This window comes from Vicia villosa, unplaced genomic scaffold (genome assembly GCF_029867415.1).
Source record: "Vicia villosa cultivar HV-30 ecotype Madison, WI unplaced genomic scaffold, Vvil1.0 ctg.000030F_1_1, whole genome shotgun sequence".
Lineage (NCBI taxonomy): Eukaryota > Viridiplantae > Streptophyta > Magnoliopsida > Fabales > Fabaceae > Vicia > Vicia villosa.
Window position 1 is genome coordinate 1,300,683 of NW_026704964.1, and position 26,223 is coordinate 1,326,905.

A 26,223-nucleotide genomic window follows, 5' to 3' on the forward strand; every position below is an offset into this window, starting at 1 on the left:
GAAAAATTTATGGTACAAATAAGAGAGAGAAAAAGATGAATCAATGGATGAGATTGAAGCATGATAGTACTATAAATTACTAGTATAAATTATGCATGATGATACATCTCATTTATATCTCTGTCTCGTTTTTACTTTTAATAGTAATATTTAACTTTGATACTTCTTTTCTTACTAAAGTGTGTAAGGTCATAGAAGTCACATGTTTAATGCATTTTAGTCTTACTGTTTTACCTAATCTTAGACTATTATTTTCAATAATCATTAATTTTACTTTCTATCATTGCTAAGAAACAAGAGCTTGTAAGTTGTAATAGAAAGAGTTGATATTATTTAAAACATTAACATAAAAGAAGATTATCTTACACACACAAGGCACATAAAACAAAGCTTATGGCACAAAAAAAGTACCTAGCTATCACTTCTTTATTTCAACTAATGTAACCCTCAAAACACTTACATAGAACTAACCACACCCCCCTCAAATGATTCTGTAGAGGTCTCAGCAGTAATATCCAACTCAGATGATTTCTTCTTACTATTAACAAAATTGCATTGTTTTCTAATTTCACCTTTCTTTCCAGTAAGCACACCAATATTTCCCATTCTAATCATCGAATTCGCAAAATTCTGAAAGAAAGCATTTTGGTTATTGGCAAAATTGTTGACAATGCCAATAGTATCAGCACCTGGTGTTGAGAACAATTCTTGATCACTTTGAAGCAAACCCTTCTTAACTTGAAGATTGTTGTAGTAGTTTTTGTCTAATGTATCAGGAGTCGTTGGATCGAAATTGACACGGTTATCTCCAGGTCCGTTCTGAGGACATTGTTTCTGCAATACTTTTAAGTATGCTGGATCAAGAGTTGGATCAGGTTTTCCAGTATTGTTGAAGTTGAATAATCGGTCAGAGAATAAAAAGCAACGTGATCTTCCAAATGAATGAGCACCTGAAATTATTATCAAAGTATATATATTATAAAAGTGTTTAATTTTCACGATTTCAGTAAGTACAAATGTTGTAATTTATCATAAAACAGTTAATAACGGTATCTGTATCGACATACCCGAGAGTGATACTAGATCAAGTGTGGTGAGACCTTGAAGAGCAAAAGCAGATTTCAGTTCAGTTAGACTGGAAGAAGGGCCTGGAAGATTCTGATTAGCAAGGTCTTGATTTGCGGTTAAACTATCTCTTCTTCCTAATGGAACCAACCAACCTGGACCTCCGGTCTGTGAACATAAATTAGTTAATAAAAATGTTATGATTTTTTTTGTGAAAACTTGTTTCTTGAAACTAAAAATTTATATTTACCACAACGGAAGATACTTCAGCAGAAAGTGTAACAATATCAGCACAAGAAACAGTGTTGGGACAAGCTTTTTCTATGGCTGTTTTAATCTGATTTATAACATCTAAACCTCTTAAGGAATTGATATTTGGTCCGGCTTCTTGTTCGGTCACAATAGTAGAAGTTTTGTTCAACAAAACGGATGCATCACAACCCTGTATCAATCAGAAATAACTTATATATAAAAGCACTTATGAGGAAAACCACAGCACAAATATGTGTATGTATACATACTTGAACAAAGCAATCATGAAAGAAGAGCCGGATAAGACTAGCAGGCATTCGGGGATCTTTTTTAGCAACTTTGGATAAGACTTGGGTTACTATAGACTGCAACTTGGGGCAAGTTTTAGCATAAAAATTTGGGTCAAGTTGTGCATCTGAGGAGAAAGTTAATCCTCCAAACACAATTGCAACACAGCACAGAGCTGTGGCTAAGAGACGAAGGGAGTTCATTTTTTTCCCTTACTGATATTAGAGCTATATGTGTTTGAAGTTGGTGCTTGGTTAGACAGAAAATGTGGCTTTATTTATAGGGTCATGACTTGACTATGGGCTTGTGGTTGGCATGTGAATAATACTACTAATGTTATATTGCATCAATAATTAAGACACACTTGTATATTAGTAATCACTTTTTCTAAAATCTATAATCAACTATTCATAATATAATAAATAAGTTACTGCTTTCTAGACTTGTCAACTTTTTTATTAAAACTTTAAATTAAAATAACTTTGGAAGGTGAGTGGGATTTCAAAGCATATGTTGTTTAAGTCTAGTGCGTGTCTCTATTTAGTTAAAAGAAGCAATTAAACAAAAATAACATCTACAAGGTAGCAAAAATGAAAGGCAAAATAAACTTATAACGTATATGGATAATTGATATTGATAGTACATTACACTTGTCTCTTGATAAATTTATAATGATGAGTAATTTATCCTTTTTTTTTTTCAAGGTAACCTAATAATTTTGATCTCTCTATTATTTATTTTTTTTGGATTTTGATCCTCTATTTTAAAATCCGTAATTTTAGTCTCTTTATTATAGTTCTTTTTGAGGATTTTGATCCCCTTGCAAATGTGAAGGTAATTTTTAATCAAATAAAACTCACATTGATAACATGTTCAACAAAAATCTTAAATAAAATTAGTTTTTTAACATTTCACTGTTGAACTGGCACTGACACATCATCAATGTGAGGGTCATATCATTTAAAATTGCCTTCAATTTGTAGGGGGACCAAAATCCTCAAAAAACTAAAATATAGAGACTAAAATTCCAAATTTTAAAATAGGGGAACCAAAACCCAAAAAAAAAATAGGGGGACCAAAATTATAATTAAATCTAAAAAGAAAAATACTGCTAAATTGCAATTTTTCCATCAAGAGAATGGAGTATTGCGGGGAATTCAACACCATTAAGAAGCCCAGTGAGAGGCGAGGCATTAGAGTTCAAAATAATTTCATCGAAATGAATGAATTTGGAGAATTCATATTTGAGATAAATTTAATTGAACTTTTAGCAATGGAGAACAAGTTTACATGGTACGATTCCGCAAGAACCTTTATGCATAGGCTCGGACGCTTTCTAATTTATGACAGCTTAATAAGTAAATGGAGTCTAAAAGGGCAAGTAGTCATAAGTAGAGAACTTCCAGACCATTGTTATATTCTCATCAAAGTCAATCATGTGGAATGGGGTTCCCGAATCCTTCAAATTATTTTTTGCTTGGTTAAAGCATCCATACCTTCTATTGGTGGTTAAGGAGATTTGGAGTTCTTCAAATATTCAAGGAAAAAAGATGTTTATTTTCAAAGAAAAACTCAAGCTTTTGAAATCCATATTAAAATTATGGAACGCATGGGCCTTTGGGAAGATAGACTTAGAGGCTATTGATGCGATTAAAGATTTAAACACGTTGGACATGATGGTAGCTAATGAGGATGCATTGTTAGGGCAGGATCAATATGTAATTATAGTAGAAGCCCGAAAGTTGGTTTGGCAAAAGCTGAAACTTCGGGAATCTCTTATTAGGCAGAAGTCTAGATGTTCTTGGCTAAAAGAGGGTGACCAAAACTCCAAGTTTTTCCATCCAGCAATGAAAGCAAGATTTAGGTGTAATGCTATTGTAGCTTTGAGATCAAGAGACTCGTTGATCTGGAAGATTTTTCCCGAAGAAACATGAAAGAATTATTTGTTTTTAAAGTGTACTTTGAGAAAACCTTTAATTTTGTTTCTTGGAATTAGGGTTGTGTTACTGGGATTAAAGCTTCCTTCTGGTTTAGGTTTCAACTTCCACAAAGCAAAATCTTGGGCTTTAACATTAAGACAAATTTCTTATTGGGTGCATCTAATTTTATATCTTGTGCGATTAGTTCATTCCCTTTTAATTTCTTAGGAATTCCCATAGGGTGTAATCATCGTAGATGAGTATCATGGGATCCAATTCTGTCTAAACTCAGGTCTATACTCTCTACGTGGAAGAGCAAGTTTATTTCTTTGAGAGGTCGAGTGGCACTTTCAAATTTTATTTTGATAATTATTCCACTCTTCTTTTTATCCTTCTAGAAAGTGCCAAAAATAGTAGTCCAGGAAATCACCAAAATTCAGCGTGCTTTCTTGTGGAATGGGGTTGAAAATCAGAGGGGAGTTAATTGGGTCTCGCGGTCTACAATTTACATACCAAAGCTTGAAGGTGGATTGGCTGTTAAAGATTGTGAATCCTTCAATCGGACCCTCTTGAGTAAATGGGAGTGGAAAATCCTCTCGAATAAAGATACATCATGGCTTTCTCTTCTACCATTCAACTATGGTGACATAAAGGGCTTAATTCTTGATCACCGTGGTCAGTAAATTTCAGGAAATCTTCAATCTGGTGGAAGGACTTGCGTATTTCTCTAGGTAGTTGGGGGGAAGATCCTAAGTTCCTAACTAGTTTGGAAATAACATCTGTTGTAAACTTCGTAACAGTCCAAACATCAACTTCTGGAGGAATAACTGGCTTTGGTCTTGAATTTCTAAAGCTTCAATTTCCTAGTATGTGTAGTTTTGTGCAGGTCGATCGAATTAAATTTTGTGAGTTGGGACAATGGTGCAACCATATTGGACCTGGAATTCTGAATTCTTCTCTGACAGGCCTCCAAATTCAGTAGTAAGTGACTGAGAAGCTTTACATAATATACTTATAAATGTCAATATCATCCCTGTTGTTAACGATTCTTTTGTATGGTGGTTCGATGCGGGGGGGATTTTTGTTCGAATCCACATACTCCAAGTTGGACTCTCTAACTCACGCAAGTTCTCTCATTAGTACTAACTTATCTTCTATTTTAAGATGTATGTGGAAATCAAGCTTTCCTTCCAACATCCAAATTTTTCCATTGAGAGTACTGCTCAATAGGCTTCAAACTAGAGATGAATTGGTGAAATATGATATTCTTAGTGGTCCTCACAACGTGGTGTGTCCCCTTTGTTTAGGCCCTTGAGAAAGTCATGCCCATCTCTTTCTTTTGTGTCTCGTGACGTTTAAAGTGTGGCATCAAGTCTTCGACTGGATTGATTTTGGCAAAAGGTTGGACGCTGGTAACATCCTTCATCAGCTCATGGTTATGAATTCCTTTTGAAAGGTATGATCAAGAAAAGTTTAAGGCTTATATTATGGTTTGTTACTGTTTGGTCGATTTGGTTAATCATAAATGATACATTCTTCAACAGTTAGTGCAAAGGTGTATCTGAAATAGTTTTGCTCGTGAAATCTCTCTCTTAGGAATGATTTTGGGCTAGATCTAAGGGGTCTGTAGACTGTGATAGGACTCTAGTATTTCTTGATTCCTTAATTTGTATTCGCTGATTTAATATTGATTTCTTACTTTTAATTGTTTTCATTGTATTAAAGTAGAGTACCTCTTTTAGTCACATTAATACAAATCTTTTACTTATAAAAAAATATCGTAAGAAACTTTGAAGGGTAATTTTTTTTAAGTACTATGTGTTTGACATATATTTTTTAATTATATCATTAAATTGATTAATTAATAAATGAGGACAAAGAATATGCATTGACAGTGTAAAATATTTTTACACTTTCAACCAATCACAGAGTGTATTCTATCAAATCACACTTTTAATTTTAAATTACTAACATAACATGGATGAATGTCTATTAGATGATAGTGTAAATTTAATCTACACTTATTTACATTACACTTCACTACATCAATATATTTTATATTTATAAAATTACTTGGTTTAACGGATATGTACTATCAGTTATTTCCATTAAATTTTTAATATTACAATAGAATTATTCGGAAAATTTTAAATATGAATCCCGAATAAAACAATTATCCACCATCTAGTACAATTAGTCTCACACATAGAAAATCCAAAGACGAGCTAAAAAAATGAATTTTAAGAAAATCCTTACCGACAAGAATTGAAGAACCAAACCATGTGTGAGCTACGCAAAATTAAATCTACTTTATGTCTTATAAAATACCTTACGTAATGTTTAAAGGCAGTAATAATGATTCTACCATAACAAAACACGTTGAACTAGTAATAATGAAACAATATTGAAAATGTGTGATTCCTTTTAAAAGACTACATTTGGAAAATGTTAAAAATATGTCAGAAAAAGGAAAATGAAAATGAAAGCCCTTTACAGATCAACACAAGTTGGGTTCAGAAAATGGAAAGCTGATGGCTGAAAGTGACCATTGAAAAAAAATGAAAACACTTGTTTCCTAAAATAGTTTTCAAAAATTAAATTACCTAATCATTTTTAAATTTTTTTCTCTAAAAACTGTTTTGTAAAATAGATTTACAAAACAGATTTTAAAAACAAAAACTCAAAAATTTCGGTCTTGTGTGGAGTGTGGACCCTATGAAAGCCAACAACTATTGCTGATATTTACATTCACATCTAAAGCAATTCGGTCACAATCACATATTTTAATTATTTAAATTATTTAAATATAATTATTTTCATTTTCTGTAACATTTTTAAAAATTTCTGTAATATATAATTAACAATATTATTAATTTATTATTTAAATATTATTATTTTCTTTTTCTATAACATTTTAAAAAGATTTCTGTACTATATAATTAAAAATATTATTAATAATTAATATAATTTTAAATTTCAAACTTTGTCTACAAATGCAACAAATAGAAAGCAAGTACGTGGGGAAATAGTAGGATTATACTGAAGACTAAATGGTCAATAATATCTTGCCAAATCCCCACTAGGATTTGTTGTTGATAACATCGCGTATAGTCTTAATTTACCCGACATTTATGTTGTTACCTGCCTTTTCATTTTATGGTGGGAATATTTTATATAGTGGTTTACTTTGACAAAGAATCACATGGAGTTTGCTATTATTAATGTCATTGGAATACTATTAATAAATTTTAAATCAAATAATTAATTGTTATACTACAAATGGTACGTCTTGCATTATACTATAGAGAAATATGTGGCTTCCAACTTGGCTTAATCCATATATAGATAATTTTTCTACTTATAAAATTTTGTTTGTTAGCTATTTTCTCTTGGTGATTTCTATTTATTATTAATTTATTCAAGTGGCCTTACTTTTTAGTACAGCCTCCTAACAAGACTCTAGGTATTCCTTTTATCTTTGTACTGTTTGGGCACTCCTAGTGCCATATTTTAATATAATCCTATTGTTTATCGAAAAAAAAAAAAAGACTCTAGGTATTGAAGAATATTGATCCCTTTTATTTTTCTAATCAATTTATTTCTCATAAAAATTGATGAAGAATGAAGCAACAACTAGTGAAATTTAAATAGTAAAAATTGAAAATAAATGGTCTAAAATCTCTTTGGTGCAATTATTTTATTTTTTTAAGCAAGGATGTTGGATTAAAAGAGTATTAGGAGTACTTTTTATCATTACTACAAAAAAAAATTTAGAGAAAATTTGAAAAAAAAATTTTAAATCCTTACCAAACTCATAAAAATTACAATTGAAGAAATCTATATATATCCTACTATTTTTACTATTTTACAATATATTTAATTTTAGTTTGGCTTAATTACAACTTTGGTCTTCCTATTTAGCATTTTTCTTCCTCTCATTTTAAAAACTATTATTTTAATCCTTTTTTAAGTTTTTTTTTTTTTGAATTTTGGTCCTCCTTCAAATTTGGAAATATTTTTTAATGAGGTGACGCTACTTTTGCTTATGTGTGATTATCAACTCAATATTTAATTTTTTTTAATTACTTATCATTTTTAGAAAGAATTAAACTTAATATGAAAAACTTTTGTACGTTGTGTTTTTTGTGATGATTTTGGCGATCTTCTATCCATTCTCTTCTTCTTTGTCGTATGGCGGATGAAGTGTGGAGGGATATTGCTACATGGATTGAATTGTTGGAATATAAAGCGGAGGATTTTAAAGAGAGTTTTTGGAAATGGCACTCGTTTTGCAATAGGAAGAAAGTTAAAAGAGGTAAGTTAGGGTGTGTCTGGTTGGCAACTCTTTGGGCGTTGTGGTTGTATAGGAATAAAATTATTTTCAAGAATTTTGGTTGGAATTCTCAGGATGTCGGTTGGGATTTTAAAGTGTTGGTCTGGAGATAGGCTTTTATTGGAAATATTGCTCATGCCAATTATAACTTTTATGAGTTTGATAAAAACTCTTTTTTTCCTTAAGTTAATTGGTGGATAATTTTTCCCGCGGTTTCGACCGTCTCTTTATAATCTTATTGTGAACTTTCATTTTATTAATATATCTTGATAAAAAATAAAAAATAGAAAAAATGGATATTTTTACCTTAACTAAAAAAGAAAAATTATTTACAGGAATTTAAAACAGACTTAAACTTAAGAAAAATGCTATTTGTACACCAAAGTGTACTCCTATACTGTATGTACGGACTGTACTATTCACCGTCCGTATATGAACAGTGCAATATTATATTAATATTTTTTTTTACGTTTTTTTTTATTTTTTTTAAATGTTATTTTTTTTTATGTTTTTTAAAAATATATTTGACAATACTTGCGAATTTACCTACGAATTTGACAATACCTGCGGATTTACTTACGAATTTAGGCAAATCCGCAGGTAATGTCAAATGCAGGTAAATCCGGAAGTAAATCTGCAGGTATTGTCAAATATTTTTTTTAAAAACATAAAAAAAATATTTAAATAAAAATTAAAAAGAATTAAAAAAAAACGTAAAAAAAAATATATATATATATATATATATATATATTAATATAATATTGCATTGTTCGTGTACGGACGGTGAATAGTACTGTCCGTACATACAGTGTAAAATACGGTGTAAATACTTGGGGTGTAAGAATAGCATTGCTCTAAACTTAAATATCCTATAGTAATTTATATAGGATACTACGGATATTCCTAGGCATTAGAATAGGGTTTGAAGTTTGTATTCCACTACCTTATCTTGTTCTCACTAAGATCAGCATGCTGCATTCATACATACATCATAATTTTTATCCATGACGCACTATCTACACTTAATCAAACCTTTGAAAATTTTAATTGGCTAAGCAAGAAGACAAAAATAAATAGTTATAAGAGTTGTTAAACTGCTATGACATATAGTATAATAGAACTTAATTTAATAATTTCCCGCTCAAATAGCTCGTTCTCTTTTCCTTTCAAGATCTCATCGCAAATAGCCCGTTCTCTTGTCCTTTATAGATCCCATCTATTGTATCTCTTTTAAAGTTTGTATGGTGTTGAGAAAAGTTAGAAAAGAGAGAATGAAATGAGAAAGAAGTTGATAAGAGAGAAATACATGAGAAATATGATGGATTTGTAGTATTGTTTGTAACCAGATAAATAAATGAGAAATATGAAAGAGAGAAGTAGAATGATTGAATTAATTGACAAGAATGTCCGTTCATGGGTAATAAATTTACTTGGTTTAATTTGGATGGGAGTGTTTGTAGTAGGTTGGATCGTTTTTTTATTTCCGATTCTTTACTTGATCTTTGTAAAGTTATGGGAATTATGGTGGATAAGAGGTCGTTGTTGGATCATTGTCCTATTTGGTTAGCCGGTAATTTTGTGGATTAGAACCTGAAACCGTTTAGGTTGTTTAAGTGTTGGTTCGACAATGAGGAGTTTCTTTCTTTTGTGGAGAAGGAGTGGAACAGGGGCGGAGCCAAGGCCCAGCTAGCCCGGGCAGGCGCCTAGGCTGAACCCCTATTTTCATTGTACTTCCCCCAATTTAATAGTCGATTTTTAAACAAAATCAGGGGCAAACTTAAGGACAAAATTAGTAAAAATAGGGTGTGAAAATTAAAATAGGTGAATAATCAATGGTGTAAAGTTTTTGCCGAGGCTGCATAAAATTCCTGGCTCCGCCACTGGAGTGGAAGGAGTGGAAGGCGTTGTATATTCGTGACAAACCGGAATTTATTCTCAAGGAGAAGCTTCAAATTCTTAAAGCTAAGTTGAAGTTGTGAAATAGGGAGGTTTTTGGTGTGCTTGATTTGAATGTTGATAAAGCCGTGAGTACTCTTAATGAACTGAATTTGTTTGTGGCTAATGCGGGGAGGAGGGATGCTTGGTGTGACAATTTGTGTTCTAATAGAATGAAGGCTTCGAAGGATGTGTGGGTGGCAATGTTAAGTAGAGAAAGTATTTTACACCAAAAATTAAGAAGTCGGTGGGTTCAACTTGGGGATGCTAATTCTAAATATTTTCATTCGTTTATGAGGAACAATATTGTAAGCTTAAATTCAGAAGTTGGTATTTTATCGGATGTTGAAGCTATATCAAAGGTGAGATGTTTTGTCATTTTAAAAATAGGTTTTCCGAGCCTTGTTTGCTTAGACCAGTTTTGTTTTTAATGAGTTATCCGTTGAGGAAAGTCATCTTCTTGAGGTGCCTTTTTCATTGGAGGAAATCAAGATAGTGATTGTGATAAAAGCCCGGGTCCTGACGGTTTTCTTTTGGGGTTTTTTAAGAAATCGTGGTGCTTTGTCAAAGATGAGTTGTTAAGGTTTGTGCAAGAGTTTTATGATCGTACTCTTCACTACGCCAAAAAGGACCTAAGAAAGCGCTTTTTTGGGCCTTTAAAAGCGCTGTCGTAGGTGGCGCTGCTATAGATTTTAGCAGCGCTTTTGTTTAGGCAAAAGCGCTGCCTTAGGTACCTTAGCCAATGCTTTTTCCTAAAAAGCGCTTTCTAAAGTAGGCCTTTAGCAGCGCTTTTTACTAAAAAGCGCTTTCTAAAGTAAGCCTTTAGCAACGCTTTTTTCTAGAAAAGTGCTTTCTAAATAATGTTTTTTATGCTTTCTGTAGGCAGCATTTTTTCAAAGAAAAGCGTTGCTAAAGGCCTACTTTAGAAAGCATTTTTTAGGGAAAAGCGTTGCCTTATGTATACTTTAGGCAACGCATTTCCAGAAAAAGCGCTTTCTAAAGTGTCTACAGGCAGCATTTTTGGGTCTATATTTTGGTTTAAACCTGGAATAATAGCTCGGTCAATAAATAACCTGTAAACCTGAAATATTCAATTGTAATCCCATAAACCTGTTATATACAATTATAATCCATTGTAATCCAAAATATATGCCTTTATAATTCCATTACATTATATACCATTGTAATCCAAAATATATGCCTTTATAATGCCATTACATTATATACCATTATAATCCAAAATATATGTACACCATTATAATTCAATTCACATATTTCTAACAGAACCAAATCAGCTTTAACAATAACAAAGTCATCCCTAACAATAACTAAATCAACCTTAACTAAAGCATCCATAACAAAATCAACCCTAACAAAATTAGCCCTAGCAACAACTAAATCAGCCCTACTTAATAAAATCTGTCAGAAATCGCCAAAATCCAACGAGCGGATGGTCCCGGTCCTGCAAGGTATGAACATAATAACACGGTCAATAATGTATTCACAGAATAATGTATTCATAACCCTTTTCACACAATAATGTATTTAAACCTTATATGATTCTTTGCGCAATAAAATATTGACACAATTCATCTTTGATTTCTTCCAACTGAAGTTTCGTGTAATGAGCACACTTAACTTCATCGAAGTACTACATATAACAAAAACATAATATGCATGATTTAGTTAAAAGTAATAAATTATAAGAAATATCCGATAAATAATATAACAAATCCTAAGTTATAAATCCATACCGTGATTGGAATCTCTATTCGATTCATTTGAAGGATTTCTTTGATAAACCGCATAATGAAGTATCCGCAATCTATATCGTTTCGCTGTTGAGCACACTACATAGAAAAACAAATAAGAATGTATAGTTGTCTTGTTTTATCAAGTAGCATAACTATTATAAGCAAAATTGTGAAAAATAATGTACCTGCACTTTGATCCAAGTAATGTTGCTTGATTTAGTCTGTGATACTCAAGCTTCTCTTTGACTTCGAAATACTTGTATTGCTCTAACAAAATAAAAACATAGATTTAGAACAATCTCACAGAAATAATTAAATATATAAATATATAAATATACACGAATATTTAGAACAATCTCACTTACGTATCAACCATTAACTTCATATCCGGATACATTTCAAGATCACACAAAGTAATAACTATTTCTTTTTGCAATGTTGGTAAGATCGCAGGATCGATCACCTTACTGCAAATTGACTTGAAGAAAAAACACAGTTTAGTTATTGCGCTTCTTACTTTTTCTGGCAGAATAAAACGTATACCTATTGGTAGAAAACGTTCCATTATAACATGGCAATCATGCGTCTTTAAACTCTTTAACTTGAGGTTTTTCATAGACACAAGTCTTCTAATATCTGATGAGTAGCCTTCTAGAACTTTAACTTCACCGAGAAACTTACACAAATTTTTTTTCTCCTTTCTAGATAGAGTATAAACAGTAGGTGATAGATATGTTCGTCTTCCTTTCTTCACGGGTCCCAATTCAGTTCTCATTCCCATGTTTACTATGTCCTCCCTTACTTTAACGCCATCCTTATACTTTCCTTGTATATTTAGTAACTTACCAATAACATTGTCAAATACATTTTTTTTCAATATGCATAACATCGAGAAAATGTCTTACATACAATGACTTCCTATATGGAAGTTAAAAAAAAACGACCTCTTCTTTCACCCACTCTTGACAAGTGTATGTGCAAAAGGCTTGCCAAACTGAGTACTCACATCTTTCACCTTTTCAAAAATTTGATCACCTGTCAATATAGGTGGAACTCTACGTTCTTCTGCCTTTCCATTGAATGCCTTTCTCCACCCACGGTAGTGATTATTAGAATTTAAGAATCTACGATGACCGAGAAAGACATTCTTCTAACAAAGGTCCAATCGTGTCGTATCGGTTCCATCTTCACAAACAGGACACGATTTTTTACCTTTATTGTTGTACCCTGATAGATTTCCGTATGCTGGAAAGCCATTAATTGTTCCAAACAAAATCGCCCTCAACTTGAAACTTTATTTCCTATACCCATCATAAAGCTCCACACCGTTCTCCCACAAAAAATTTAAATATTTGATTAAGGGTATCAAGTATACGTCTATGTCATTCGCTGGTTGTTTAGGCCCAAAAATTAACATAGATAACATCATGTACTTACGCTTCATATATAGCCACAGAGGTAGGTTATAGATCATAAGAATCACAGGTCATGTGCTATGCGAGATACTTTGAATACCGTGTGGGTTCATTCCATCACTAGACAATGCCAAGCGAAGGTTTCTTGCTTCTTTTCCAAATTCAGGATACTCATTATCAATTTCCATCCACTGTGGTGAATCTTCCGGATGTCGTAACTTTCCATCAATAATTCTTTCATCTGCATGCCAAGTCAGGTGTCTTGAATCAGTTTCACTACGATACATGCGTCTAAATCTCAGAATTATAGGAAAGTAACATAAGACTTTTGCTGGAGACAACTTTTTCTTATATCGAGAGACACCGCATTTAGGACACTCATTTAACGATGCATACTCATTTCGAAAGAAAATGCAATCGTTTGGACAGGCATGTATCTTATCATAGCTCATGCCAATAGAGCACAACATCTTTTTACCTCATATGTTCGATTGGGAAGAACATTATCCTCTGGTAGCATATCTTTCATAAGGGCTGATAACTCTGTGAAACTTTTATCCGACCATCCATTGCCCGCCTTTAAGTTGTACAACTTTAATACCACAGACAATCTTGTAAATTTTGAACAACCATTATAGAACGGTTTCGTTACATCGCTTACCAACCTCTCAAACATTTTGGGATAATCCTAAAGATCTTCTTCAAGTGCTTCTGCAATCTCTTCGACTCGATCATAATTATATGTATCTGTGCCATTGCCGTTTGAAGCATAGGTCGTATTATCCCCCGATTCAACATTCCCGTTACTTTTCTCACCATGCAAATTCCAACATGTATAACTTCTATCAATTCCATGCCTCTTTAAATGTGATGCCAACTGAACCGCGTCAACCCGACACTCATAACAGCAACCCAAGCAAGGACATGTCATTCGACTGGAGTCTTTGGCGTACACAACAACAAACTCAACAAATTCCGATACTCCATCCTCGTACTCTTTTGACAATCGATTGGCAAACATCCATTTTTTATCCATGGGTTTACTTCTAAGTAAGCTAAACAAAAACACTAATTAGTCACGCAACTATAGTAAAAGAATAACTAATTACCTTTAGAGAAATTCAGAAACTTCTGAAACCACACACCGTAAGATAATCTGATGTCTCTAGTGACGTTCTCTTAAAAAATCTTTAATATTCCCTGAAAAACAAAGTTTAGAACAATTAGCCTTTACCAAACCGTACAACTTCAAATTCAATTTACCAAATTGTTTTAGATTTGAAATAAGAATTAGAATTGTTATTCTGTATTTTAGACTTGGATATTTGCTCTCCATTTTGGAATTTGATATATTATGGAAAAAGACACTTTTTTTAAGAACTGTAGTACTTATATTTGAAATTGTAATGGAAAAATAATAACACCAACATATACTTCTTGAAAAGTTATGTTATATGTTTATATCAATATAAATTGGTATCAATATATAAATGTTTTGGTATAAGTCTTATTAGTCTATGACAGCAAGTCTTAAAAATTAGAATTGTAATGAAAACAAGAATCTTCTATTAATTTATTCAATCTTTCTGTTGGCATTGGTCCTATTAAGTCCATGTGAAAAAGTTCCAACACTTTGGAGGTAGTCTGATGTTGTAACATTGGGTGTGACATTATGGTTTTTTTCTTTAATTCACACTAATTACAGACTTTCTTTTCTTCAATTTTGAGCCATGGAATTCCTCTAATGACTCCTTTAAGTCTGATGTCCTTCATTCTTTTGAATTGAAGGTGTGCAAGTTTCTGGTGTCATAGTTTTAGTTCATCCTTATTGGTTGTTGAACATGTGCAAGTTATTTGAGATTCCCACAAATAACAATTGTCTTTAGACCTTATACTCTTCATAAGAACAACATCTTTCTCATCTTTGACAGAGCATTCTAATTTGGAGAAATTTACCAACAACCCTTGATCACATAGCTGACTGATGTTAATAAGATTAACTGATAGTCCTTTCACAAGAAGAACATCTTCTAACTTTGGAGATCCATCACCCATCAATTTTCCTACTCCCTTGATTTCACCTTTAAAGCCATCACCAAATCTGAAAGCACCTGAGGGGTGATACATAATATCTACCAGTAATTTGCGAATGCCTATCATGTATTTAGAGCATCCATTGTCAAAATACCAGACTTTTCTTTTTGTTCTTATCAAGGTGGTATGAGCTATTAGGTTGACATCTCTTTCTTTGACACTTCTCTTTTTGCTGACTTGACCAGCCTTAGAATGAGCTGAAGACTTTTATCTCCAAGAAATTTATAACAAAAAGGCTTAATGTGACCATACTCACAACAATAATGACATATCCAAGTTGAGGTGTTGAAATTTGAAGCTTCATTAAGTCTGTCAAAATGGTGAAACATGTGGCAAGTGTTGAATCGAATGTCAATTGGAACGGGGCCAGAAGTGATTTCTTCCGTTCAAAGAGAGGCATTTGACAAGTGGACCCCATTTCGTCGTATCTCTTTATTTTGTGTATGGATAAACCCTCTCATATAATTGAGAAAGAGGTAATGGACAATAAGTGGCATACGATGCAAATGGGGAAGCATTGTCTAAGAATTCCTCATCTCATGTTCGCGGATGATTTATTACTTTTTGGAGAAGCATCAGAGAACTAGATGAATTGTATTATAAAGACCCTCCATAAGTTTTGTAGCAAGGTCAAGAGGTCCGTCCTGATAAGTCTAGTATGCTTTTTTCCAAGAATGTTATTAGAGTGTGGAGATGAAACTACTCCAAATTTCTGGTTCAAGGAAATAAAATTATTTGGGAAGTATCTTGGTGTGCCTCTTAGTGGGAACACTCTAAAGAAAATGGATTATCAGTAGTTGGCAGAACAAGTCTCTTCTAGTCTTGCAAGTTGGAAAACTAACATTTTATCTTTTGCAGACAGAGTTACTTTGGAGAGAAGTGTTATCGAAGCAATACCCACCTATTCTATAATGGCAAATTTGTTGCTGAAAGTGTGTATAGATGACATTTATCAACTGCAACAAAAACTCATATGGGGGATACATGGGGTGAGAAGAAGTTGCACGTGGTGAAATGGGAAACTCTAACTTAGTCCAGGAATTCAGGTGCTCTAAGGCTGCAGAACATTGAAGTGGTGAATAAGGTGTGTTTGTTGAAAATGAGTTGGAAGTTGTTTAACAACTCAAATTAGCTTTGGTGTTTCAGGTGCTCTAGGTCCAGGAATTTGTAGTTTTTTTTCAAGTACTGTATTATACTAGGGGTATTCAAAAATATGGTTAACTGAATTGTATACTAGAACTGAATTGTTTTGCACTATTAAAAAACTGAACCACTTAAATGGTTAATGAACTGAACCATTTAATTTAAACAATTCAATTTCAGTTTAAAACCGGTTTAGAACCAGTTTCGTTTTATAAACTGGTTCGAAAATATTTGTTTTTTCCTAAAACCAAAAATAATAATTTAGCACAAAAAAAAATTTAAAAATATTTATTTTCCTGAAAATTTAAAAAATCTAAAAATAACTTTTTCCTAAAAAATGAAAAGATATTTATTTCCTGAAAACTAAAAAAATCTAAAAATTATTTTTTTCTAAAAAATTAAAAAAAAATCCGTAAAAATATATTCACTGTATGTAATATTTTTATGATTCAATAAATTATGTTTACTTAAAACTTTAAATCCATTTAAATATTTTAAAAATATGAAATAAAATTATGAAGTATAAATTTTATCAATAGTTTATATTAAAATATGAAATAAAATAGAAGGTTACTACAAAGAATGGTTACCTTTTGAACCCATAATAAATTTTAATTATTTAGTTAAAAAAGAAAAAACAATGTATAGTTGTACATATCACTAGCTGTTCACGTATGCCTTAATGTTCAGTGCATAGGTTGATAAAATAAAAAACAAATATTCTTAAGATAAGTTTTGAACAGGGGACTCTTAGTTTGTTTCAAAACGAAAACCATACCATAAATACAGAGGCACCGGAGCGCATAAAGTATAATAAAGCATAGGGCAATTCAGATAAAAACCAAATGATTTATACTATATATATATATATATATATATATATATATATATATATATATATATATATATATATATATATATATATATATATATATATATATAAAAGAGAGGGAGATAAATTAAAAAAAAACAATTTATAAAATAAATTTGACTTTTAAATATAAACTGGTTTTAAACCAGTTTATAGTTAGAAATTGATTGTAAACCATTTTATAGATACAATCTGGTTCAAAACCAATTTAAAACTGAATTGAAACTGCTTTAACAGATAATTGGTTTTTTATTAAAGTGGTTTTTAAAAACTGAAGTGAACCACAAATTTAGTTCATTTCAGTGCAGTTCTTGAACCACGAACACCCCTATATTATACTATGCAGATTTGAGAGTTGTTAAACATAAAGGAGAAAGAAAAACATGTGGTGTTTGCTAAAGCAAGACTACAATTTTTACTGAGAATGTAGTGGTTATTTTGTTTGTTGCTGAAGCAAGACTACAATTTTTACTGAGAATGTAGTGGCTATTTTGTTTGTTTATAATTTAATTACTAAAATATTTTCATAAACATTTATTAGAGAAGTTGGATCAAATAATTTCTCAATATAAAAGAGTTTAAGAAAGACTTTCCACTTTTGTTAATATTAGATTTAGGGTGAAGAGTTAATTTTTTCTCCATTTCACAATTTTTTTTTCTTCTTTATGTATGATTATTTAATATAATTAAATCTGTTTATTTTTAAAAAAATAAATCATTTTACATTTTACATTTATATTTTAAATTTTACATTTATATTTGATATTATCTAAGTGTTATTGCATTAAGACTCGTTCATGTGTTATCACATTAACAAATATTTTGTTGTTATTTTTTTTATTTTATGATTATTATTTGAAGATTCTAAATTACTACCTATTTTTTTAGTTTTTTATACAATATCATAATTCAATTACCCGTGCGGTAGCACAAGTCTCTGACTAGTTTATTAGAGAAGTTGGATCAAATAATTTCTCAATATAAAAGAGTTTAACGGGGTAAGAAAGACTTTCCACTTTTGTTAATATTAGATTTAGGGTGAAGAGTTACTTTAATAGCATAAATGCTTTTTTTTTTTTTTCTTCTTTTGCCTTTGTTTAAGGATTGGTCAAACTTTTTTTTTTTTAGAAACTGAGATGGTAGTGACTTGGTTTATGAGAGTTGACTATAAAATAAGAATATATGTATAGGAATATAAATTATCCATGCTGATGCACTTATGACTCTGCCTTTTTCTTTTTTTTTTTTAATACTCAAACATTTATTTTCTTACTAAATGTGTTGGGTCATATAAGCTACATGTTTAATGTAAACACTATGAAACTTTTACCCGCAAAACTCTCCCTTAGGTCAAATTGAATTACCATTTTAGTCTCACTTTTTTTTACCTAATGTGAGACTATTATTTTCAATAAGTAAATAATTATCATGCTAATCATAACTTTATTTTCTATCAATGCTAAGACACAAGAGCTTGTAAGTTGTAATAGAAAGAGTGGATATTATTTAAAACATTACATAAAAAAGAAGATTATCTTACACACACAAGGCACATAACACAAAGCTTATGGCACAAATGTACCTAGCTTATCCCTTCTTTATTCCAATTTCCAACTAAAAGAACCCTCAAAACACTTACATAGAACTAACCACACCCCCCTCAATTGATTCTGTAGAGGTCACAGTAGTAATATCCAACTCAGATAATTTCTTCTTCGGATTAACAAAATTGCATTGTTTTCTAATTTCACCTTTCTTTCCCGTAAGCACACCAATATTTCCCATTTTAATCATCGAATTCACAAAATTCTGAAAGAAAGCATTCTGGTTATTGGCAAAATTGTTGACAATGCCAATAGTATCTGCACCTGGTGTCGAGAACAATTCTTGATCACTTTGAAGCAGACCCTTCTTAACTTGAAGATTGTTGTAGTAGTTTTTGTCCAATATATCAGGAGTTGTTGGATCAAAATTGACACGGTTCGTTCCAGGTCCGTTCTGAGGACACTGCTTTTGTAATACTTTTAAGTAAACTGGATCAAGAGTTGGATCAGGTTTGCCAGTGCTGCTGAAGTTGTACAATCGATCACTGAATAAAACGCAGCGCGATCTTCCGAATGTGTGAGCACCTGAGAGTGATACTAGATCAAGCGTGGTGAGACCTTGATTAGCGAAAGCCGATTTCAGTTGAGGTAAACTGAATGATGGACCTGGAAGATTTTGATTAGCGAGAGTTTGATTTGCGGTTAAACTATCTCTTCTTCCCAATGGAACCAACCAACCTGGACCTCCTGTCTGTGAACATAAATTTGTTAGTAAAATTATTAAGATTTTATGTGAAAACTCGTTTGTAACTACAAAAAAAAAAATTAGACAAAGATGTTTACCAAAACGGAAGATATTGCAGCAGAAAGTGTAAGAATATCAGCACAAGAAACTTTGTTTGGACAAGCACTTTCCACAGCTGTTTTGATCTGATTTATAACATCTATACCTCTCAAGGAGTTGATATTTGGGAAGGCATCTTGTTCAGTCACAACGGTATCAGTTTTGTTCAACAAAACTGATGCATCACAGCCCTGTTGTACAAAAATAGTTCAAGGTTAATTTATCTTTTATTATAAAAATAACTTATATATATAAACACTTATGAGGACAAATATGTGTATGCATACATACTTGAACAAAGCAATCATGAAAGTGGAGCCTGATGAGACTAGCAGGCATTCGGGCATCTGTCTGAGCAACTTTGAATAAGATTTGATATACAATAGACTGCAATTGGGGACAAGTTTGACTATAAAAAAATGGATCAAGTTGTGCATTTGAGGGGAAGGTTAATCCTCCAAACACAATTGCAACACAGCACAGAGCTGTGCCTATGAGACGAAGGGAGTTCATATTTTTTCTTCCCTTGCTGATAATAGAGCTATATGTGTTTGAAGTTGGTGTGCTTGAATATGCAGAAAAAATGTGGCTTTATTTATAGGGTAATGACATGACTATGGGCGGCTTGTGGTTGGCATGTGAAGAATACTAATGTATTATATGTTATCAATTTAAATCACACTTGCAATTTAGTTATCATTTTTCAAAGATCAATATATCAAGTATTCAAAAGATAATAATTAAATTAGTGCTCTCTAGACTTTGCTACTTTTTCTTTTTTATTTTTTAACTTCAAAATAAGGTGAGTGGGAGTTCAAAGCATGTGTTGTAAAAGTCTAGTGCATATATATCTTTGTTGAAAGAAGTATTTAAACAAAAATGATTTCAATATCCCATTAAATATCTAAAAGTTATTAATACTTGTGTGGTAAAAAAGCCCTAGATAGAGGATAATTTACTATTAAATTTCTAGTATTTAATAAAACTATTTAATTGACATGATAAATATGTAATTGTATAAAAATATTTTTTTTAATTTAATATTTATTAATTTGATTGAAATAAAAATGGTAAAATTTAGAGAAAAAAGTATAAGTTATAATTGTACTAGTAAAATTTTATTGTACCATAAAAGGCGGTCCATGATGAGAAAGCGAGCAAAGTGTCTTGAAATTGTACTCGATCGTCTGATTGAGTTTCGTTGCCCTGAAGTTAGGTCTGAACGCCAGATCCGATGTGTGATCCATTTTCTTATAAACATGGACTATGAGGTGTCCATGTAATATTAGCCAAAGGAAGAATAACTCTTCCACTACTCACATATTCCTAGTCATGTAATAGTGGAAGTCACCTCTTGACTTTCAAGCTCAAGTCCAAGAGGTCATCTATAAATAACTCAACTCATAATCGAGGAAGGATCCAATCTCATTTGGAGGCAGATATACCACATATATACTGATTCTCACTCCTAACGTGAGCTAGCTCTAAACCCTACAACAAATTCTATAAGCCTCTCACAACTCTTAATCATTAAGGTTTGTCATGTATTATACTTTTAGCAAGTACAATTGGCGCCCACTATGTGTTGCGGTAAAACTAACATGAGTCTCAAGTTCAATCTAAACGAAATTAACATACATGAAGACGATGTTAAGGGCAACGACGGGGGCAGGAAAACCATCGAGGATCCGTGAAAAGGATTATAAATTGAGTTAGCGAAGCATAACGAATGCGAAAATAACTTAACTATCATGTAAACAGTTAAAGGATATCAAGTCGCCCATAAATAGGCAAGATGTATCACACTTCACCACGAGTATCAAAATACAAGTTGACAAAACTAATCTTAAAAGTATGAATTTATCAAGTGAGATCATCATGAAAACCAAGCGAATAGACATATGCAAGTTTATGATTTAAGTAATTATTTTCACTGTTGGATAAGGTGAGCTAGTGTCTCCGCCATTTATAATTTCTTTAAGAACTCTTTAACTTTTCTCTTAATAATAAGGTGGCAATATTTTTCCTATGTGGGTAGGGTTTTTGATGAGGCGACCCATCTTTGTCTTGTTTCGGGTTTTGTAAGGTCACATGTTGTAAAAGACTGGTGAAACCTTGAAGTAACTGTTGGATCTTCAAAGAGGGATCCTTTCCGCCCTTAAAGGTGAGAAAAAAAGTTGGACTTCCACTGGAAGATCATTGCCTCCGTATGAGGTGAATATAAATGATGGACATTTACACTATTACCAATAATAGATTTCATGACAACGCTTTCACCTCACATCAACAAAAATCGAGGAATAATTCCAGGACGCGCCATGATTTTTTTATTTAAAAATACCATATATTCCCTCTGATTTTGAATATAACCGAGGGGAAAAGCAATTCATGACATGTTTCGAATCCCAACAAAACAGTTTACGTGTTTATTTATTTAAAAATTATGTCTTTCTTTTTATTTTATTTTTATTTGTTAATTAATAGATCTATTCCTTCAATTTCTTTAATAATCGAGGGGTTAGATAATCAGATTTTACTATAAAAGCACTCGCTCATTAAATTTTACCCTAAATCTAGCCGCTCCAAACTCGTATACATCATTCTTAGGAATGGATTGCAAAACTGGAAAAAATCTTTAAGGTTCTGTGATGTATGTTGTTCTTCTAACACCAACCTTAAACAAAATATTTTTCCAGCTCTTGCAATCCATTTCACATAATAATCTTGTTGTTGTGTGTCCTCCTCTCTTTTAAGGCCATTGTAATATTTTGGAATAACTTTCCTATATTGTAAATCAAAGAAAACACTCCAAGATTTATTGTTTTCCTCGATTGACAACAATGAGAAATTTATTCCTAAACATATTGTAAATTGCAAGCAATGTGTGAATATTGCAGCACATAAAGAAAATGGTGACTGGTAAAAAAATTGAAAAAAGAAACATTACATGTTAATTTCAATTTTTTACCATTCACCATTTTTTCTGTAATTAATATATTAACTCGGTTTTTTTATAAAACCGAGGGGAAAGTCCCAATTTTATTTTTTAATTCAAAAATGAAATAATCCTTTTCATCGGTTTTATAAAAGAACCAATGGGTATGGTTACTCAGTTAACTAACAACGAATCTATGTCCTATGTTCATAAAGTAACAACACGCAAGATATTGCCAACACATCAATCCATAAGAAACCCTATATATCCAATTAGAAAGCAAACACCACCACTATATATCTTGGACGCTATCTTTTGAAACTCAAACATTGATAATGAGAGCATTTGCCCTGAAAACAATGATAACGAAAGCTTGGAACACATCTTTGGGATGAATTGCAAGTGTAGAATAAAATTGTTTCAAGGTTGGAGTTCTTACATAATATCTCTTTTTACTGAAATTTCATGTTATGTATCTAACATTTTTTCATGTTATATCAGAAAATGGATGTGTTCAATGAACTTGAGAAGCAACAACAAAATTTGAATTTATTCAAAGTGACGACGATGAATCAAATTTGTCAAAATTTTTTACTTGTAGATTAAAACCAAAACAATGTAACGTTAGAAACTTTGAATTTAATATTCTATGTTAATTATTTTGTGTAAACAATGTAATTTAATATTTATTATAAACAATGTCATTTAATATTTATTGTAAACAATGTAATTTGTAGTTTAAAAAAAATTCCCCTCAGTTTTTGACAAAAATCGAGAACTATGTAGTAGTAGTTTTGAAAATATATAAATATGTTGTTTTTGGGGATCGAACCCATGATCATTTCAAATATCTCCTCGGTTAATATGAAACTGATGTAATTAGAAACTTTGAATTTGATATTTTGTGTTAATTATTCTGTGTAAATAATGTTTTTTTTTGTGTAAGCAAGATATTATATAATAGAGAACTAAGGGTTCTCAAACCTGATTACACGAAGACGGGAAAGAACCCGGAACAAAAGAAAAATTACACACCAATTACAAAAGCATTACGAGAGAAAAAGAATCGGATCCTTACTAAACTCGTAAAAGGAATAATTGGAATGTGTAATTTTTCCGCAAAAAGACCACTTCCAAACAAGAAGCTTAATGCTCCAAACAATGTCGTTAACGTTCCAACCCTCCTCCCGGAAACACACACCATTCCTTGTAATCCATATAGTCCAAGTTGTAGCCAACCAAACAACATCTACCTTGCTAACTATTAACTTTTGTGTACAAAAGAACCTATGCCAATTCATAAAATTAGACAAGCACTCATCCTCCATAGAACCCACTTTACCAACCCAAAAAGCTATTTCTTTCTAAATATTCTTCACCACTACACAACCAAAAAAGGAATGGTTTATATTCTCTACATCCACTCCACAAAAAAAGCACTTTAAATTATCTACGGGAAAAGGAATACCTCTCAAGACCAAAAGATTCTTGGTAGGTAATCTATCAAGGAGGAGTCTCCAACCGAAAGCCTTAATTTTGAAAGGCACCTCAACTTTCCAAACAAGCCGAAAAGCATCATCAAATTTGTTGGGTGGTCCATGCGGAATAAAGTCGTTACCGTAGAAAGCATAACAAGAAGCCACAGAAAAATCCAAACCGTTATTACTCACCCATGAAACCGTGTCCTTACCCTCCTTAAAACCACCATAATTTCCCAACAAAAGACAAAAAGAAAGGAAGTGACGCCTCACCTCGATTTCCCACCATACTAAATAATGTAATTTAATATTTATTATAAACAATGCCATTTAATATTTAGTGTAAGCAATGTAATTTGTATTTAAAAAAAATTCCCCTGATTTTTTGACAAAAATCGAGAAGTATGTGGCAGTAGTTTTGAAAATATATAAATATGTTGTTGTTGGGGATCAAACTCATGACTATTTCAACTATCTCCCCTCGGTTACTATGAAACTGATGTAATTAGAAATTTTGAATTTGATATTTTGTGTTAATTATTCTATGTAAATAATGTAATTTAATATTTAGTATAAACAATGTAATTTAATATTTAGTGTAAACAATGTAATTTGTATTAAAAAAAACTGTTTTCCCTTGATTTTTTACATAAGCCGAGAAGTATATGTGGCGGTGGTTTTGAAAATATATAAATATGTTGTTGCTGGGGGGTTTTCATGATGCCCTTTTTTTTACCTCGCTTGTGTAATCAAGGTAATACATTATTTGTGTCCGAGGTGAAATGAAGTTATTTGTAGTAATATTACTAAATGATCTTTTTTGTCCTACGAGGCGAATACGTTGCTAAACCGTCACAAAAGAATCCTTGACGGCGTAATAGGCTGTTCATTCAATGCTGATAGTATAACATCACAAATAAATTTATCTAGAATTTTAACTGGGATATATATATATATATATATATATATATATATATATATACACACACATTAGATACTTTTAAAATTATAAAATAAGTTCATGTTTGAAACATAAAAATACATTTTATTATAACAATGTGAACTTCCATACATCTAAAGTTACATAACATAAAATTAAACTAAGACAAAATCTTAAACATAATCAAAAAGACATACCTGTAATTTGGAAAAAAATTATGAAAAGCTCTTCTAGCTTCAATCATTGTGAAACCTTTCTTACCCTTGTCCACCTGTCTATATGAAAAAAAATGTGAGAAATGAGACCTACTTGTCTCAGTGAGTTTCTTACTACAACCATTGTTATTAGTAAGCTATAGAAGCTTACTTGTCAGATGATTAATAAAAAATACTACTCTAACCTAAATTATAAGCAAAAAAGACAACTTTCACGCTTAATAAAAGTGATAGTCAAGTTTTGTAAAAAAAAAAAAAGTGATAGTCAAATGTATTTAATTTTATTGATTCCATAAAATATAACTAACATAATACTTATCTACCCTTAATTAAATGTCATTCACTAACAATATTTACTAATTAATGCTAGAATACTTTTGGAATAGAGACATTAAATGTGCATAAATTTTTTGACATTTGTTTATATTTAAGGAAAAATATTTAAAAGACTTATGCTTATAAATAAGGCTGGAGGGAGTACATATTTCGAATAATTTACACACAAAATAAACAAATAATATCTTGTATCACACGATTAAAATGATCTTGTTCATTTTATCCTTCAAAGTATATTATTGAGGTGAACATTCTTAAGAAGCCTATTTATCCGATCGATAGCAACTTCATGGCATGTTCTTTTCATAATTTACAACCTATCTATGCGGTAATGCATGAAGCACAAATATATGATGTTATCAATGCTGATTTCGGGTCCAAAACAACCAAGGAACGACATAGATGTTTATCTAACTTCATTGATTAAAGGTCTAAGAGTTTTATGGGTGATAGGTGTTGATGTTGATGATCTCGGTTGCACTATTACACATGGCTTGCTCTTTCCATCTTCATTGGCACACAAATTTTCTCTATCAGTCTATAGTATCTTAGATTAGACAAGCGATCTAGATGGTCGCATGTCTACTTCTGGCCTTTGTATCTTCTTCAGACTCAAACTTGTGTAGTGGAGGTTCAGGAAGCAACCTCTTGTTGCTATATCAAGCACTGAGGAAGAGTATCGTGCTTTGGCTCAAATCACTTTAAAGTTTATATGGTTGGAATCACAACTGACTAAACATGCAATGCCTTTCTTTCCTCCTACATTTCTCTGTGATAATCTTAGTGCAGTGCTTTTGTCACACAATCCAATATTTCATGTCAAAAAGAAATATATTAAGCTCGACATACATTTAGTGATATA

At 31.6% G+C, this 26,223-nt stretch overlaps 2 protein-coding genes across 2 annotated transcripts; both read right to left on the reverse strand.

Moving 5' to 3' along the window:
• Positions 1-308: 308 nt before the first annotated feature.
• LOC131622420 (peroxidase E5-like) lies at positions 309-1,887 on the reverse strand. Its single transcript, XM_058893450.1, has 4 exons — positions 1,587-1,887; positions 1,316-1,507; positions 1,068-1,233; positions 309-950 (listed from the first exon to the last, which is right to left on the reverse strand). The coding sequence occupies exons 1-4, from the start codon at positions 1,806-1,808 to the stop codon at positions 457-459; spliced, it is 1,074 nt and encodes a 357-aa protein (XP_058749433.1). The 5' UTR covers positions 1,809-1,887; the 3' UTR covers positions 309-456.
• Positions 1,888-18,517: 16,630 nt separating this feature from the next.
• LOC131622421 (peroxidase E5-like) lies at positions 18,518-20,071 on the reverse strand. The gene is made up of 3 exons (XM_058893451.1): positions 19,749-20,071; positions 19,457-19,648; positions 18,518-19,364 (listed from the first exon to the last, which is right to left on the reverse strand). Exons 1-3 carry the CDS (start codon positions 19,968-19,970, stop codon positions 18,705-18,707), a joined length of 1,074 nt encoding a protein of 357 aa, XP_058749434.1. The 5' UTR covers positions 19,971-20,071; the 3' UTR covers positions 18,518-18,704.
• Between the last annotated feature and the right edge of the window lie 6,152 nt (positions 20,072-26,223).